The 13,845-nt window shown below is 33.6% G+C and overlaps 2 protein-coding genes across 2 annotated transcripts; one reads left to right on the forward strand and one right to left on the reverse strand.

Annotated features, from left to right (window-relative positions):
* Nucleotides 1-1,906: 1,906 nt before the first annotated feature.
* On the reverse strand, nucleotides 1,907-2,678 carry LOC127743062 (secreted RxLR effector protein 161-like). The gene is made up of 2 exons (XM_052255715.1): nucleotides 2,231-2,678; nucleotides 1,907-2,019 (listed from the first exon to the last, which is right to left on the reverse strand). Exons 1-2 carry the CDS (start codon nucleotides 2,676-2,678, stop codon nucleotides 1,907-1,909), a joined length of 561 nt encoding a protein of 186 aa, XP_052111675.1.
* A 10,015-nt stretch (nucleotides 2,679-12,693) lies between these two features.
* LOC107471135 (uncharacterized) lies at nucleotides 12,694-13,355 on the forward strand. The gene is made up of 4 exons (XM_052255716.1): nucleotides 12,694-12,704; nucleotides 12,790-12,911; nucleotides 13,003-13,087; nucleotides 13,182-13,355. The coding sequence occupies exons 1-4, from the start codon at nucleotides 12,694-12,696 to the stop codon at nucleotides 13,327-13,329; spliced, it is 366 nt and encodes a 121-aa protein (XP_052111676.1). The 3' UTR covers nucleotides 13,330-13,355.
* The last annotated feature ends 490 nt before the right edge of the window (nucleotides 13,356-13,845 follow it).

Below are 13,845 nucleotides of genomic sequence, written 5' to 3' on the forward strand. Positions count from 1 at the left end.
AGATATTTTTATTAGTCAAATAAATTATTTTGAGTATTATTTTAATAATTAATTATTATTATTATTATTATTGTTATTATTATTGTTGTTGTTGTTGTTTGAAGGCTTGTTTGTTCTCTGGATCTAAAAAAAGACGGGGTTATAAATAACCCACTATCAATCATCACATCATATTGACATCGGCAAACATGATTAGACAGGCACCATTATGACAAGAAAAAGATAAATCAGTGTCCTACAGTTTAATACTACACGCCAAAAGATATCATTACAAGATTCTCATCACTCTCCCAAAGACAACCCTTGAAGGCTTGAATAATCATTGTCACTTTATTAATTATAAGTATCTTGCTAATAAATATATTAATTGAATTATATAAAAAATATTTTATTAGAAACTATTGAAAAAATATTTTTTTTTATATTTGCAATTTTTTTTCAATCGTTTGTTAAAGCTCTCGACCATAAAATGGGATAAGAGTTTAAGAATTTGACTATATAAACTAGTCGAGCCTACAAAAGCAGAATAAAAAAAACCTTTAACTAAATAAGACAAATTTAAGCGTCTATATAAACATTAATTATCAGGAACAACAGAATGTCTATAAAATATAAATTAGGAATTGAATTATCAATTTATCCATTGTGTTAAAATTGAAAGCAAAATTTCTAATAATGTAACTAGCTATCTCAGAAATACTATTATAAAAAAGGATNAAGATAATATGTTAAAATTCTAAAATATAATTGAAATCACTTTTTTTTATTACAAAAATAATTTAAATATATTAATATATTATAATTTATATATAATATAAGTAAGGGTATAAATGTAATTTCAGTTGATTATGATTTTCTCGTCTCTTACTTTTTTTTCTATCTGAAAAAAAAATTTTCCTACTTTCTTTCTATCTATTTTCTTTTTATCAAAATAACATAAAAAAAAAATAAAAAAATCAACTTTTTCTTTCATTCTCTTTTCTCTCATTTTCTTTTTTTCTATTTTCTTTCGTCTCATTTTCTATTTTGTATCCAAACAAAGTGTTATTGTCTAATTTTTCTTTTCTATATTTTCAATATATCACATATATTAATCACTTTGTTATTATACTCCTAAAATATGCCTTTAACTAAATATTTATTATTATTGTTATTATTATTATTACTATTAATTTATATCTAAGGAAAAAAAAATATTAAGGCTATCAATTGAAATATAGTTTTCATGACAAATATATAAAATTTAAGTTTATAATTCATTTATAATACATTATTTATTAAAAGAGTAAATGTAAATATTTTCACTAATAACAATTTTGACATGTATTCTTAAAAGTTAAAATAAATATTAGTTAAACTCATATTACTATTATTATTGTTAGGTTTAATTATTCTGATGGTATCTATAGTTTTGCGAAATTCTTAATTAGGTTCTTGTACTTTTTTTTCTTTTAATTGAGTCCTTGCACCAAATTTTTTTTAATTTGGTCCCTACACTTTTTTTTCTTTTATTTAGGTCCCTGTACCAATTATTTTTTTTAATTGGATCCCTATAAAATTAAGTCAATTACTGCCAAGAGGGACCTAATTGAAAAAAAAATTGGTGTAAGGACCCAATTGAAAAGAAAAAAAGTATAGAGACCTAATTGAAAATTTTACGAAATTATAGGGACCAACATGTTACCATGGTACAAAGAGTTTAGAAAAGAAATAAAGAATTATTTAGAAAAGTATTATTTTTATTATTCATATTTTTCATCTGTGATTACAAGGTTCTTACCAATATATAGACCAACAGTACGCTAAGAGTATACTCGTTATGGAATAATATCCTAATAAATTATATTGATTTTTTTTTCTAATCTTCTTTGATATTTTCCTGATTTTGTTCCCTAATTATGATATTCTAATACTCCCCTTCAAGGTGAGTAGTGGGATCACCAATACTCAACTTGGTTAGAACTTTAGCAAGGGTTTGTCTTGAAACTGCTTTAGTAAGACTATCAGTCAACTGATCTTCTGATCTCACAAATAGAAGCTTAATAATACCATTTTCAATTTTTTTTGATAAAGTGTCGATCCACCTCAACATGTTTTGTTCTATCATGTTGTACGGGATTCTCTGAAATGCTGATTGCAACTTTGTTGTTACATTTCAACTAGCTTGACAATTGTGGTGGAAACCTAATTTCAGTCATCAATTTTTTTATCCACAATACTTCAGTGATACCTTTAACGATCCCTCGAAATTCTGCCTCTGCGCTTGAAAGAGCTACAACTTTCTGCTTCTTGCTTTTGCAAGTTACCATGTTGCCTCCAACAAGTGTAAAGTAACCAGCTGTTGATCTTCTATCATTTGGGTTGTCCGCCCAATCTGCATCGGTGTATGCCTCAACCTTCAAATGGCCATTCCTTTTGAAAATGATTCCACTTCCTGGAGCTCCCTTCAAATATCGAACTATCCTCATGGCAGCTTCCATATGATCTTCTTGTGGCTTATGCATAAACTGACTTACTATTCCCACAGCATAAGCTATGTCAGGCCGAGTGTGTGATAAGTAAATTAGTTTTTCAACTAGTCGCTGGTACATTTCTTTATCTGCTAGGGTGGCACCTTCTACTATCTTCAACTTGTGATTAACTTGCATGGGCGTATCTATTGGTTTGCAATCCGCCATTCCTGTTTCTGTCAGAAGGTCCAAGATGTACTTTCTTTGGAGATAAAGATTCCTTTGCTGGATCGTAGAACCTCTATTCCTAAGAAATATTTTAATCTTCCCAAATCCTTCATTTCGATGTTTGGAAATAGGTTCCTTCTCAATTTTTCAATTTCTTCAGCATCACTTCCCGTTATGATCATATCATCCACATAGATTATTAGGCAAGTGATTAAATATCCCCGTTTTTTCAAAAAAAAAAAGGGTATGATCAGAGTTACTTTACTTGTACCTATACCTTTTCATGGCATCTGTAAATCTTCCAAACCAGGCACGTGGAGATTGTTTAAGTCCATAAAGAGCCTTCTTTAACCGGCAAACTTCATGTTTTCTAAATCCTGTTGAGAAATCTGGAGGATCTTCCATGTACACTTCTTCTTTCAACTCTCCATGCAAGAAAGCATTCTTGACATCAAATTGATGGAGTGACCAATCTTCATTTGCTGCTATTGAAAACAACACCCTGATAGTATTAATCTTTGCAATTGGTGAAAAAGTTTCAGTGTAGTCGATACCATAGGTCTGTGTATAACCTTTGGCCACCAACCTTGCCTTTTACCGTTCAATAGTGCCATCTGCCTTGTGTTTAACGGTAAAAATCCATTTGCACCCGACTGAATTTTTTTCTGTCAGTAGGATACACTTTTTCCAAGTTTCATTCTTCTCTAGAGCTTCCATTTCTGTATCCATGGCTTTTCGCCATTCAGATTTCTCATTGACTTCTCGAACAGTTCTTGGAATGTCTTCTGTTAAGAGTCTCGCGGAAAAAGCCTTTGCAACATCTGCTATTCCTTCTCTAACCACTCTTATCGAGTATCTTGAGTTACGGGGAACATATTCTGGTGAGTACCGATCAGGAGGCATCCCTTTGTTTCTTCTTGGAGGAAGAATAAAGGTATTGGACTCTGGTTCTTCATGTTCCAGTGCTATACTGTAATTGTTAGTGGCCTCATTAAAAATATGGAGTAAATTATCAGATTGACAATTACTTACCTCTTGTCTGACATTCTCAAAAGGACTCTCACTGGTTGTATGTACCGATTGTTTTCTACGTTGAGTGAAGTATGCTCGGTGGCTCCATCTACTTGCTCTGTTTGAACAGTTTCTGGGCAACAAAGGTTATTTAGCCAACTTGGTGGTTCATTATTGTTCTCCCCCTGAATGCCATATTGGCGGCTGAAGTAAAATTTGGATTCTAAAAAATCACAATCCATGGTCACATGAATACAACGAGTGATTGGATTGTAGCACCTATACCCCTTTTGGTGTGTAGCATACCCAACGAAAACACATTTTTCTGCACAAGGATCAAGTTTGGTTCTATTAGCTTTGGGAATATGGACAAAGACGGAACATCCAAATACTCAAGATAGTAAGGTTAGAATAGGCGGGATTGTAGTTTGAGTAGCCAAGACTTGTAAGGGTGTTTTGTGGTGGAGAACTTGGGTAGGTAGGCAATTTAGTAAGTAGGCAGAGGTTGCTATATCTTCAGGTCAAAAGATTTTTGGAACTTGTGCATCAAAAAGCATGGCTCGGGTCATCTCAAGTAACTTACGATTTCGCCGCTCAGCCACACCATTTTGTTGGGGTGTATTTGGGCATAAAGTTTGATGAATAAGACCATTTTTCATAAAAAAATCGCACATTGACTGGTTTATAAATTCCCCACCATTATCTGAGCGAAGTACTTGGATTTTCTTGTTGAATTGAGTTTGAATCATTTGGTAGAAAGCAAAGAACTTATCAGGTACTTCATATTTGTGTTTTAAAAAATATACCTAAGTCATGCGAGAGAAATCATCCACAAATAACACAAAATATTGAAAATTATTGTGGAAAATAGGAGCTGGATCCCACACATCTGAGTGTATTAGAGAAAAAATGGAATTGACTCTAGTGTTGGTTGGAGGAAAAGAAACTCTGTGACTTTTTGCATGAATACAAGTTTCACATTTAAGGGGTTCAGTACTACTTGTAAAAAGACTAGGAAATAGTAACTTGAGGTACCAAATGAAGGATGTCCGAGACGCCTGTGCCATAACCAAAGTTGCCTAGTAACCGTTCCATGAGCAAGCATGGCATGACCCTGGTGTGCTACTTCATCAACGTAGTAAAGACCTTCTCGCTCAGTACCACACCCAATGATCTTCTTCGTAAGAATGTCCTGTAAAAGACAAAAGGTAGAGGACATGAGTACCACACAATTTAGTTCCTTTGTTACTTGGTTAACAGACAATAATTTTGATGATAATGCAGGGATATAGAGGCAATTTTTTTTTATTTTTCTAAAAAAGTAATGGAGCCTCCTCCTTTAACATCAATTAATTCTCCACTAGCTATTTCAATATGGACTTTTGATGGTATAGTCAAGCTGTTAAAATCATGAAGGTCATGAGTCATAGTATCGGTAGCCCCACAATCGAAAATCTATTCATTTATTTTTTAATTGGATTCTGATTTTGGGTCTTCCCTTTATATTGAGTCGCGGTCTGGGTTGAACAGCCAAGGAGTTCAGTAGTCCTTGCTCTTACTGCCACTGCTGCCTTGCCATCGTGACTTGCTTCCTCTCTTCTGGCCTCGCCATTGCTGCTGGTGACCTCTGGGATGCTTACAGCGGTGTTCCCTTACTCTGATTTCTTGATGACTTGGGATTATTTTTCCATCAATTTGGGTAACCCACAATCTTAAAGCAGTTTTCTTTGGTGTCTTTCTTCTTTCTTCTTCCACCAATTACTTTTTCCATCAGAGTTGTCCATAATGGATAATTATATCCGTTTAGTTTGAAACCAATTGACAAATTGTCAGAATGGTTTGTGATGATCGCATGCCAAAACTATTGCATGGCATATTTGCAATTTTTAATGTGAATTCATCAGAATTTTAAATCCCTATAACCCAACTCTGTTCTGATACCATGTTACCATGGTACAAAGAGTTTAGGAAAGAAACGAAGAATTATTTAAAAAAGTATTATTTTTATTATTCATATTTCTCATCTGTGATTACAAGATTCTTACCAATATATTACGCTAAGGGTACACTCGTCATAGAATAATATCCTAATAAATTACATTGATTTTTTTAATCCTCTTTGATATTTTTCTGATTTTGTTCCCTAATTATGATATTCTAATACAACAGAGTAATTAAGCCTTATTATTTTAAACAAACTAGTGTATGTTCCCATCCTTATACGGGATAATACATAAAATTATATAAAAAAATTATTAAATAATTAAAGGTTTAATTACTCTGTTGGCCCTTATAGTTTCGCAAAATTTTCAATTAGGTCCCTATACTTTTTTTCCTTTTAATTGAGTCCTTGCACTAATTTTTTTTTAATTGGGTCCCTACACTTTCTTTTCTTTTTATTTAGGTCTCTATACCAATTCATTTTTTTTAAGTTGGGTCCCTATAGAATTAAGCTAATTACTACTAAGAAGGACTTAATTGAAAAAAAATTTAGTGCAGGGACTCAATTAAAAAGAAAAAAAGTATAGGGACCTAATTGAAAATTTCACGAAACTATAGGGACCAACAGAGTAATTAAACCATAATTAAATAATATATATAGTAATTATTATTATAAATATTTTATAAAGTTATAAATAAAATCAAATTCTCAGAATTTTTAATATTAAAATATTAAAAATAATTAGTATTTGTCTTAATCAATTTGAGTTTGTTCCGCTTAAACAACTAGTAGGAGTTAGAATCTCGCCTTGTATATATAGCAATCCATTGCTGAGTCCACCCCTTCACAACTCTCATCTTCCTTCACAGCTAGGAACGGACCCGCGTTTAATAAAGAGGGGACATTTGCCTCCATAAAATTTTTTTAAAAAAATTAATACTTATATACATATATACAACTTATTATATTATATTTGTCTCAAAATAAAATATAAATAGTTCTTTGGTATTTTATGTTAAAAATATTTTGTTAAACTTAACACATAATAATTATATTGTTAAATTTAATTTAGTATGAAAAATAAATAAATACACTAAAAAAAAGTGATAATTAATTATATTATTGTTACGGTGGGTAACCGGAGATTAATTGGATGGATGGCGTTTGGTGGCCCAAGTATATGAAGGAGGAGGGCTTCGGATGGATCTGCAACTCGGGAGGCTCCGTCCGACTTGTGCTTGCGAGTGAATGGGGGGTGGTACCTGCAAAGACACTCCGATGCCTAAGTTAGCAAGAGTGTAAGCAGGTCTAGAGAGTATTGGGCTTAGAGATACCTGAGGGGTGTCAGTGTATTTATAGTGGTGAGCCAATAACCACCGTTGGAGTAGTGCCGTATCTTTTGGGTGTTAACCGTCCCATTATCTTAGGGAGGTTAAGATATGGCTTGATGAAGCGGTTAGAGAGATTTTAGGGGCGGTTACTCATTTGAATGAGTGTTTATCTGCCAACTAATCTCGTGCCCGACTTCTTTAGAGCAGGTCGTGGTCAACACCGACTTCTTATATGAAGGCCGGTGCTTAGCTAGGCTTAATTCTTCGGATCAGGCCTTTTATTTGGGCCTGGGCCTTATCATTGGGCCAGGGTATGAACAGTGCCCCTACTTGAGCCCAAGATCTCTTAGGGCTTGGGTTCAAGTATTTAACTCGGGTTCGTAGCCGACTTTCTTGGAGGAAACACAGGTTTTTAAACCGACGTGATTTTCGCGACCCTTTGTTTCTGACAGTTACGTCTATTCAAGCGTTGTGTCCGTTAGGGATGCATTTAGGGAATATATATATATCATTAAACACTAGATACGCGTGGTTTCGTTTCCGAGCTGGAGAGCTCCCCGCAACTCACGCCGGTTCCACTCCGAGGTGGACGGTCCCTTCCACGGTGGCACCTCCTCCACCTGGCCCCATTCTTTGGATGGTGCATGTGCTGCTCTGACACCAGTCGTCACCTATCGATTTGGGCTCTTCTCTCACGCAACCTCTGATACTTTTCACCGAATCACTGAGGCAACCTTCGTTCTTGATGGATCTGTTTCAGTAGGTAATGATTTCTTTCAACCCTAGGAGCTTTGCTCTCGTCTCCAAGTTTCGTTTCGTCTTCCGTACCATACTGTGTCTAGGAGCCGTGTTCTCCTGGGAGTTTGTTCCTCGCCGTTCATCCGGTTTGCGGATTTCCCAATTTTCCGCTCAGATTCAATATCTCAGATCCCTGTGATGGATTTTGGCATCTGTTCCGCGATTGAACCAGGTTTTATTGTCTATTGTTTCTGAAATCTCTAATTGTGCAAATTTTGATGTTTTTCGGTTTCTGTTCTATGGTTAAGCGAGATTTTATTTTTTAGGGTTTGTGAAATTCCTAATCTTTCAAATTTTGTTCCGCGATTTACACTGGTTTTATTGTATATGGTATCTGAAATCCCTAATTTTGCAAATTCTGATGATTTTGTGAATGGTTTCTTAAATCCCTAATTTTGCAAATTCTCTTTAAAATTTTGTTCCGCGATTTACACTGGTTTAATTGTCTATGGTATCTGAAATCCCTAATTTTGCAAATTCTGATGATTTTGTCTATGGTTTCTGAAATCCCTAATTTTGCAAATTCTGATGATTACTGGTATCTGTTATATGGTTAAGGGACATTTTCTTATCTAGGGTTTGTGAAATTCCTAATGTTCCAATTTGTGATTGTTTTGGGTATCTGTTCGATGTTTTACGCACATGTTGTGTGTAGGGTTTGTGAAATTTCTAATTTCAAATTCTGTTTCTGATATTGTTTTCTTTTTGTGGGTTCATGTACTTGGTTACATTTTTTGGGATTTGCTGTTAACTTTCATTTTGAACTCATTATCAGATGTTCTTTTGTTACCTGTTCATTTCTTTGTAGCATGGGTGTTCTGTTTTTATTAATATATTTTTAATTTTTTAGTTTCTGTACATTCAATCTCATGGTTTTCTTGAATGTTGATGTCATTGATAGATTTTTACTCATGTTTCTATATACTTTTTTTTTCAACCCATCTGCTGTTTTCAATATATCTTTACCTAACATATTTGCCAAGTGTTATAGTCATCAGTAGAATGATTGTTTGGGTACTTGATTAATGCCTTCCCTATGGTCTTATGGCGTGTAGATGTATTGTAGTTGGTATGCTCTCATGTCAATTTCTGGTCCGTATTTCTTTATTTATTGAAAGTTTCACTTGTTTTCTGTGCTTTTGTGTTGGTTCATGTTTTGCTCCTATTATTAGTTGTCTCTATGCCATTGAATGGAGATGATAATGTGGGAATGCCTATCAAGTTATGGGCTTTCTATTTAACCCATATGGTGACTATTGATGTGATTGATATGAATTGATTTTCTTCATTTATTGAAAGTTTCACTTGTTTTCTGTTTTTTTGTGTTGGTTCATGTTTTGCTCCTATTATTAGTTGTCTGTATGTCATTTAATGGATATCAGAATGTGGGAATGCCGCCTATCAAGGTATGGGCTTTCTATTTAACCCATTTGGTGACTATTGATGTGATTGATATGAATTGATTCATAGCATCTTCCTCATTGAAAGAAAGATTATTTATCTCAAGTCAACTGCATTGTCAGTTTTTTTTTTATTATTTATGTAAAAATTCTGTTGATTGTGTTAAATCTGTTTATATTTCAGCTGTTGGATGGATATACACATCCTTGGCCCCAAGTTAAGAGGTTAATTTAGAAAAGAATGCCCTTCTGCTAGTAAAATGGCTTCATGGTGTTCTTTTTCTAACTAGCACATGTGTTTAGCCAAAGAAAAAAGTATCCAGCAGTTCGTCTTCCCATGAAACTGTGTTCTCTACACCTAATAAGGTTCTGTTATATATTTTTTATTGGAAATTGGAAATTTTGGAATCATTATCAAGGTATGAGGTTTCAGTCTCATCCTTTTCATGAATGTTGATGTGATTGACTGATTTTTATTCATGTTGCTCTATGCTTTTGTTCTGTTTTATCTGCTGCTTTGAATGTATCCCTACCTAATAGATTTACCAACTCTTATTGCTATCCCTAGAATCATTGTTTGGGGTAGTTGGTGACTGCCTTCCATGTGGTCTGGTGAATGTATCTCATTTTTTCCCCTATTTTTAGATTTCTCCAAAGGTTCAGTTATTTTTCCTGTTTTTGTGTTGGTTCAGCTTTTGCTCCTATGATTAGTTGTCTATGTGCTATTGAATGTTGATGAGAATGTGGGAAAGGCTATCAGGGTATGGGCTTTCTGTTTGACCTATTTGGTGACTCGTGATGTGATTGAATTGAATTGGTTCATAGCTTCTTCCTCATTAAATGAAAGATTTGGTTATTCAATTCTTTTGTGGGTTTATCTTGTTGGTTACAATTTTTGGGAGTTCGTGTTAGCTTTCATTTTTATCTCATTATCAGATCTCTATTTTGTTACCTGTTATATTGTTTGTTGCAGGTGTTTTATTTTTTTCATGAATATCTTTTTAAATTTTTTAGTTCCTGTTTGTTGAAGAAATCCCTTTTGTTTTTAAACTGTTTTTTGTATACAGAAACATGTCCCATTATGTATGTTTGATGTAGTATTCGCGTGAAAATGTGGTATGGATACATAATAAGGTTGTGGTGTATATTCTTCATTTGATAATTCGAAATTTGTGAATCATTATCAAGGTATGAGGTTTCAATTTCATCCCTTGCATGAATGTTTATGTCATTGACCGATTTTTACTCATGTTTCTCTATAGTTTTTTGAATGTATCCTTATCTAACCAATTTATACCAATTCTGATTGTCATTAGTGGAATCATTGTTTCTGGTATATGATTACTGCCTTCCCTATGGTGTTATGAGCTGTATGTTTACTGTAGTAATTGTGGTCTCATATCTCAATTTGTCAACCCTATTTCTTGATTTCTTGAAAGGTTGATTTTTTTTTACTGTTTTTGTGTTGGTTCAGGTTTTGCTCCTCTCATTAATTGTCTCAATGCCATTGAATGGAGATGATAATGTGGGAGTGCCTATCAAGGTATGGGCTTTCTATCTAACCTATTTGGTGAGTGGTGATGTGATTGATATGAATTGATTAATAGCTTTTTCCTGATTGAATGAAAGATTTGGAACTTCAATTCAAATTCATTGTCTATTTTTTTAATTATTTATTTATATAAAAATTGTTTTGTATTTCACCTCTTGAAAAGACATGCGATTTTTCTGCTGAATTTGAGATGTGATTCACAGAGGAAGTGGCTTTGTTAGACTAAGATGGTATCACTTTAGTATTTGTGTTACTAGGACTGCCCCAAAGTTTAACTGATTTTCACAATTTTTTCCATGCCTATTTTCTATTGATAATTACAGAAAAAAATATGGCATACTCTGCTATTTGTGTTACTGGTTGCATGTGGATTGTCTCCATGATTATGAAAGAATGGGTTTCGTAACTAATCTATTCTATTAGTGGTGATGTGAATCACAAATATTGATGTTTAGCCTGTTGTTTATTTATTTCTTTTTAAGTTCAAATGAATTTGATTACATTTTTCTGTTGATTGTGTTAAATGTGTTTCATATCTCAGCTGTTGGATGGACATACACCTCCTTGTGCTGAAGTTAAGAGGTTCATTAAGAAAAGAATGCTCTTGTGCAAGTAGAATTGGTTCATGTTATTGTGGGTCTAACTACCACGTGTCGTTACACAAAGAAAAAAGTTGATGTGATTGACAGATTTTTATTCATGTTTGTTTATACTTTTGTTCCCATTTAGCTGCTTTTTCCACTGTATCCCTACCTAAGACATTTACTAACTCTAATTGCCATCACTAGAATCATTGTTGATTGTAGTTGGTGACTGCCTATTTTATTGTTTCTCGAAAGTATCACTACTTTTTCCTGTTTTTGTGTTGTTTCAGCTTTTGGTGCTATCATTAGTTGTCTATCTTCCATTAAATGGGGATGAGAATGTGGGAATGCCTATAACATGGTATGGGCTTTCTATCTAACCTATTTGGTTAGTGGTGATGTGATTGATATCAATTCATTCATTTCTTCTTCCTCATTAAATGAAAAATTTGGTTATTCAACTCCACTACCCTGCATTTCCCTCCTCAATTTGATTTGAATTCAAAAAGGTGAGATTGTATCCTGGATTTTTTCTATAAAAGGATGGTTGGTGAAGCACATTGAATGCACAAACATTCTGATTTGTTGTGTTTGCTCCTAAGCTGAAATTATTTCAGAATTGAAGTGTTTACATTTACATATATTTCATCAAGTCTCTTTATCTCCTTTCTTTTTACTGCAATGCCTCCACCATTTGATATGATTTCTAAGATGCATCCTCCTAGAGAGGCTTGGAGGCTGAAAGTTAGGGTTCTAAGGCTTTGGGTTGTACCCTCTTTTGGTAACCATGAGGTTGCTAACTCAATGGAGATGATTCTCCTTGATGAACATGTTAGCCCCTATTAGTTTCTCTTTTAAATATGGTCTTACTTGCTGTTTTTTAAGTTTTCAAATTAAAATTATGTGTTTCATTAGTCTGATTTGTTGTTTTGTTCCATTTATAGTGTGGAAAAATTCAAGCTACTGTCAAGAAACCACTCCTTAATAGGTTTAGGGATCATATAGTTGAAGGACAAGTTTATAGAATGGCATATTTTAGTGTTGTGTCAAATCATGGTAGTTATAGAGCAACTTCCCATGAATTCAAATTGGTTTTCCTTCACCGAACCACTGTTGTAGCTGTTGATGAAGATGTTATCCCTAAGACTTGTTTCAACATGTTTCCTTTTTCTGAGCTGCTGAACATGACCCAAGATTATGATTTTTTAGTTGGTGTGTATATCTTGCTGCTGTTCTGTTATTTAAGTTTTTTAAACAAATCCTTTTAATAGTTAATAGGTTGTGTTTATTTGGAATAGATGTCATTGGACTTTTAACTTCAGTTGGAGAAGAGAAAGAATATGCAAGAGAGGGAAAAATTGTGAAAATGATTGCATTGGAATTAACTTCAAAAGAGTATGTTTCTTAAGTCATTTCTGGTGCTTTCTCTTTATCTTTTAATTATCTTTTTTGCTTGTTTTTTGTTTGATTCTTTGTGATCTTTTGAGTTTCAGTCTTACAGTGCGATGTGCATTGTTTGGGGATTATGTTAATCAAGTAAATCATTTCCTTGCCTCTGGGTACGTGGAGCAGTCTGTTGTAGTTATTCAACTTGCAAAAGTCAAGTTCTTTCGGGGTATGTTGTTTTTTTTTCTGTACATCTCATGGCTGCTGTAGGTGTTGTCTCCAAGAAAGTTTTGCTAGACTCTTTCTTTGTTTCTGTGTAGGTCAAGTAGGTCTTCAAAATGTGATGTATGCCACTCAAATGTTATTTAATCTTGATATTCCTGAAGTTGTTGAATTCAGGCAGAGGTTAGCATGCTTTCTTTTGTTGATGTTTATTGTATTTTTTTTTACAAGCAATCTGGAGTAACAATTACAACTATTTGCATTAATTTTCTTTTAGTATGATTGAGCAAGGTGTCAGTGGTACCCAGCCACTGTTTATTGCAAATGAGGGTAAAGTTCTCTCCTTGGAAGATGATTTCATGCGTCTAACTAGAAAATGCACTATTGAAGAGCTTCAAGATAACAATCAGGTTGTTTTCTTTTGAGTTAGTTGTGTTTTTGTTTGTTTTATACACAAGTGAGCGAAAAAGAAAATGAAACAAGGATTTCCAGATCTGTTTTTCCATTCCTGTTGTTAATTAACTTTGAAATGCCTATTGGATAGGAGGGTTCTTTTATCATTTTTGGAGCAATCCAAGGTATTGTTGAGGATGGAGGTTGGTGGTATTCTGCTTGTGTGTGTGGAAAGGGTATCTATCCTCAAAATGGTGCCTATTACTGTGATTTTTGTTTGAAGCACATAACTAATGTCACTCCAAGGTCAGAATTTTTATTGAAAAATGTGTTCTCATTTTGTAGAGTGGACTGTTTATAAAAATAAGGTTTTTTGGTATTATGTATTTGAATGATTGTCTTCCCCCTTTGTTCTTCTCTCTCCAGATTTAAAATTAAAGTGACAGTTGAAGATCATACTGGGGAGGGTATTTTCCTTCTCTTTGATCGTGAGGCTTCCTATTTGCTTAAGAAATCATGTGCTGATTTGTTTACTGAAGTTCAAAGAG

This window comes from Arachis duranensis, chromosome 10 (genome assembly GCF_000817695.3).
Source record: "Arachis duranensis cultivar V14167 chromosome 10, aradu.V14167.gnm2.J7QH, whole genome shotgun sequence".
Taxonomy (NCBI): Eukaryota; Viridiplantae; Streptophyta; class Magnoliopsida; order Fabales; family Fabaceae; genus Arachis; species Arachis duranensis.